We start from the raw sequence: 5554 nt of genomic DNA on the forward strand, positions 1-5554 counted from the left end.
CCCTGTTGGGGCTACAAACTCTCTGGTGAAGGTACCACTTCTGATTAAGTGTGTTGTATAGTCTCTATTACAATATAGCCTTGAACTCAGTAGGGTACATGCTACATAATATACTTTATACCATAACATAAATAATGTGCAGCAACAATAAAAACCCACATTAAAACATTGAATGATGTGGATTTTATGGCTATACAACAGTTAAGTTTCAGATCTTTTTTTGTTTTACTGCTTTATATTTATTTTATATACAGTACATCTGTGAATTTTGGCGTGTTTTGAATAGGCATTTCACAATCTGTTACTTCAACACTGGGGTAAACTGGCGGCTTTGAGCATGTAATGAGTATGTGTACGCAGGGACTAGCTAATTTATTGGGCTTGATCCTTAGCTGTTGTAAATCAGGGCAGGCCCATCAAAGGCACTACATTGATTGCCACCCGCTAACCCTGCTGAGAAATATGGTTCCCTCTGCAAGTGGACAACATTTCTAACCCAGCAGATATTTTATTGTCTTTTCAGGACACACAGTTAGTTCATGCACTTCATAGCCAAAGAATCTACAGATTTAATGTTCAGTGACACAACAGACCATGAACTCCCCAAGGAACTATTAAACTCTCAGGCAAAAACATGAACTATTTAAAGAAGGCTGTAAAAATGTATAACAATAGCAGGCACTCTAAAGGAGCTAGTGTGATCTACCTAGCATGTAATATATACCTCGGATGCGTCTATATGTGCACATTTACTGTGCAGTAACCAAAATTACTGTGCAGTACAGGCACGTGTCCACACATGCACACCCATACTGCACAGTAAATATGGTGACTTATACCAACTTGGCTATAAATGTGATACCTGCTGTTAGACCCCGACTCCATGCGGCACCCAACAACTAGGGAGATAATGATCCAATTGCCCATGGATCCTGTTACTCGTTAGCCAGAGCAAGCAGGGAGCAAACAACAGCACACATTGCTCGCAACAGCTTTATTCAGAATGGAGACAGCTTTGGGCGAACTCCCTCACAGACACACAGCCTGTGAAACCAGGGGAGCAGCAACGAACAATAGTTTTTTCCCACATTATACATTTTGGTTTATACTCATTAACATTCATTCCACCTCTGTCCCTCCTTCTGTTCTACCCATTTCTCCTCCCACCTCAAGCTTCGCCTCTGTTTACTGTTTGCTTCATTAGCATGGAATTGGCTATGCATCTCATTCATTTACATGTTGTTTTGCTACGTGCCCGTGTCTAAAACCTTGACTCCTTTTCTTGACCAAAACCTGGAAGCAACTGGAGGCTTCTTCACCAATCACCATTCACTTTTTCATATATGTTCATCTTGGATTCTGTTACCAATTACGTGTTGTTTTTCACATTCCAGTCTGTTTTTTAGTTTCAGGTTGTACCATCTTCCACATTCCTAAAACATCGCCTCATTCACAGCGCACAGACTCACACAGATTCACTTGCTGCTTTTTCCTCAGAAAATGGTTGACACAGTTAAAATGGTTACTTAGCATAAGCAGATGGCTGGCTTAGATATCATTCTGCCTTGTGGTTAGCAACTTGGCTAGGCCACAGGTCATGCCTTTTTATCCAGCTGCAAATCTCATGCTCCCCAAGATCCAAATATTGTCACCCTAACACCTGCATCATGCAGGTATCAAATTTATGCCCAATTAGTTACTGCGCAGTACCACATGTGTAGAAGTCTTACTGCATAGTAACACTGTGTATATGGACTGACTTGGGAGTAACTTTAGTCCCAAGTCAGTCCACACACACGGTAATGCATTTTAATGCCTGCACATGTAGACACCAGTCAATTTAAGCTGGCGTAAATGCACATGTAGACATGCCCCTTTTGTAAAATCCTTAGTTTAGTATTTTTCAGAATAGACCTTGGCAACTCCAAAGCTCTCTCATCAGTTCATGAGAAAGACACACCAATGCTTTAATGTGTCCATAATTATACTGAGGATCATTAGAGATCAGCAAAACTATAGGTTTCAGATAACTTTGGAAAAGATTCTACTTGGATTGCTGTAGAAATAGGAAGAAATTTGATGTCCAAGATACAAGTCTAATTTTTCCTTAAACTTCAAAGGGATTAAGAGGAAATTTGGTCAAATCAAGCATTACTTAGAAACACACTGGATATTTGCACATTGGACTGTGACAACCCCAGTAAACAGACTTTGGTCTGTAAGGTGAGCAACACTTTACAATGCCATCTATGTTCATAAATGTCTGTAAGAGATTCTTGTTCCTGCTTTCGCGTGTACTTGAAATCTGCACTTGAAATCATGTTAAAATAAACAGAGGTTCTGACTTTAAACCATTGTTGCTGGGAAACATCGGGGCAGAGTCTCAGCTCTTCAGCCTTTGCATTATTCTAGTGGCACAAAGTGCCTCTAAAGCATATAAATCCAGTTGTAGGAGTATTCTTCCCGCATCAGCTGACAGGAGACAGGGAAATTGTACCATATGGAAAAAAGGAGATTCTGTTCTTTCTTACACCTCATTCAACCCCATTTCTTGGAATGAGATAGGCCATTAGTTTGCAGCTTTACAAGATCTGGGTAATGCAGCCCCAAGAGCCCCATATGTGGAACAAATCTCACTACACTTTTTCACATATAAATGCTTTTTTATAACTGTGAATCACCATTCCTCAAATACAAACCTATAAAGTATTCCTAGAACTCTTAATTAAATGATCAGTAGAATCCTTGGTTTTAAAAAAAGCAGTTACTCCATTGCCTCAGGTCACAGCTATGATGAAATCTCCCTTTTGTTTCAAACATAAATTCCCACATATTATTACTACGGGATTGTTCATAATGTTACTAGACAATACTTCTCTAGAGTGTCTGCTTCCAGGCTTCTAAAGGTCATTGATGCCAAATTCTATCTCCTGCCATACAAAGCTGTGCCAGGAACATGAGCTCAGACAAATGGCAGTACAGGAAATGTTCTACCTGTTGCTGCAGAGTGAAAATGGCAATATTTCAAAGATGGTACATTTATTTAGTCTGTACGGACTTTCTTCCCTTCAGGAGGCAGAAATATAGAAGGAACCCAAAGAGATGCTGATGAAAATAAGAAGGATCAAAGAACAATAGAGAAGCAGCCCAAAATGTAAAAGAGAAAAAAGAAATGAGAAGGAAGAACAATTTAGAGACTAAAACAAGTATTTCTGGAATTAAATGGTACAGACCCAATTCTCCCTAATACTGGTTTAGATCATTAATCAATCTACTGAAGTTAAGGAGTTGCCCTGAATCAGTCCCTACATATTTTATCTACATAGCCCTACTGAAATGACATGCACAACTCCCATTAACTTCATTAGTCACCAGTTTATTCCCCAATTCCTTGCATCCCTTCAGATGCACAGAATCCTATGAAAGGGCCACTCATGCAGACATTAGGTCATAGTGTCCATTATACATTATATTTATACAAAGAAAACTACATAGCCCTCCAGTCATGCAGAATCAGAGGGATTCAGCCAATGACTGTGTAGTACAATGCAGTAGTGATGCCCTTGACAAAGTTTCTTTGCACAGGAATATTGCCCTACAAGGATTTTTTTTCTGTGTTTTACCTTATTTTCATGAAGATTCTGGAACAAAGAAACTGGATTTACCAAGCCATTAATCATGCTCTGATATCATGGGATCTCTAGGCCACAATACTGGCTATGTTTCTATTGTGAGAAATAATTAAATAGGACTCAGCTTAAAACACAAGATCAAGAAATGCAGGAGGAGAAGTTTTGAGAAAGAAAGAGCGAAACAACATGAAAGAAACCCATAAAATCTAGTCAGATTCCTTAGCTTCAAGCCACCATCCTAAGGTCATATCTTAGAGAACTGATAATCTAAGTTAGACTCCTACTGTAAGCAGAAGACCAGCAATCCTTAGAAGATTTCATAGATTTCATAGACATTAGGGCTGGAAGGGACCTTGGAAGATCATCGAGTCCAGCCCCCTGCCCAAAGGGCAGGAAGTCAGCTGGGGTCATAGGATCCCAGCAAGATAAGCATCCAATTTGCTCTTGAAGGTGTTCAATGTAGGTGCTTGAACCACCTCCGATGGCAGGCTGTTCCAGACCTTGGGGGCTCGGACAGTAAAGAAATTCTTCCTTATGTCCAGCCTGAAGCGGTCTTGCAGTAGTTTATGACTGTTCGACCTCATCATCCCTTGGGGCGCTCTGGTGAACAAACGTTCCCCCAGATCCTGGTGGTCACCCCTGATAAACTTATAGGTGGCCATCAGATCACCCCGAGCCTGCACTTTTCCAAGCTAAAGAGCCTGTCATCGTAAGGTCGAAAAATAGGAAGAATTGCTACCCTAGAAAAACAGGAAGAATAGGAAGAATTGCTGCCCTAGAAATCAAGCCCAATGGAAGTGGAATATGAGGTGGTAACAAGTGGCCAAAGTCTCTTGAAAGTTTGCCATCAATCAGTCAGTCCATCCTAATGGTGGGGTGGGATTGATGTAGGATAGGATAAAGGATGGGGTGGGACAAAGTTGGATAACAGGGAAGTGGCCCACAAACCTGAAGAGACTACCAAGTAACATAGAGGGGCTACCTCTCCTTAGTGTTCGCTGTTGTGCTCCTTTCTCCCACTGTAAGGACTGTGCAGTCAACCCTACACAATACAACCAGCATTTGGGATTGTTGGGGAACTGTAGACAAAGTCATAATGGCTTCAGCCAGAATTTTTTTTAGTTCTGCTATCCACAGCTTTAGGAAAAAACACCAAGGGAAGCAGCTCCAGCATCTCAGGCTCCAGGACATATCCCCCATATGCTGTGAAGCCCTCTTCAGCAAAGGAACATATGAATGATCCAAAGAGGGAAGGACTATGGATGGTGTGACATTGTCCCATGTTCTAAAAAGCAGACCTGTCTCCATAAATGATCTATTTTTTTAGTCAGGCATCAGTTGATTGTAGTACTTTTATCATGCCATTTAGTGTGTATATTTCCTTATACAAGGAGCTGACGGAAAAGTCACGAGAAATAGCTTACTTGTGTCCAGATTCGTGGGCAATAGTAAATGCCAAACCCAGACCTGTATCTTCATTGATGGTGCAGCTACGATATTTACTACACATGCCACTAATAGGTGCAAATCCTGGAGGGGGAAAAAAGATGGAAGCAGTGTTATTCTACACATTTATCATTTGAATCGAACAGTAAAGATTTAAGCTAGTACAGCATAGGTACATGGCAAAGGTTCACTGCAAGATAAGTTTGGCACCTTTTGGCAGACCTCATTTTGACATGAAGGGGAATCCTGTGTTGGGAAATACATGCACTCACACACAGAGGACCAAAACAAGCAAAAATGAACTTTTCAGTTGTTGGCCTACAGAAGTTCTAATACGGGCTCATTTTTTGCTTATATGATATACCAGCTATGACTTTTGGGAAAACTAGAAGCCACCATTACCTGAAATATGCATAAAAAATGTTGTGGGGCCCAGAGACATTTTCAAATTTTAAGATATCAGAGAGGGAGAAAAC

General features: G+C 40.6%; 1 protein-coding gene across 1 annotated transcript in view; it reads right to left on the bottom strand.

Annotated features, from left to right (window-relative positions):
* ADAMTS18 (ADAM metallopeptidase with thrombospondin type 1 motif 18) overlaps nt 1-5554 on the bottom strand; it is a 161972-nt gene that overhangs the window by 54666 nt on the left and 101752 nt on the right. The window contains exon 7 of the mRNA XM_019535437.1: nt 5057-5162. Coding sequence (XP_019390982.1) covers nt 5057-5162 — 106 coding nt within the window. The remainder of the gene's footprint in view (nt 1-5056; nt 5163-5554) is intronic.

Source organism: Crocodylus porosus, unplaced genomic scaffold (assembly GCF_001723895.1).
Source record: "Crocodylus porosus isolate Cpor-Errol unplaced genomic scaffold, CroPor_comp1, whole genome shotgun sequence".
NCBI classification, from domain to species: domain Eukaryota; kingdom Metazoa; phylum Chordata; order Crocodylia; family Crocodylidae; genus Crocodylus; species Crocodylus porosus.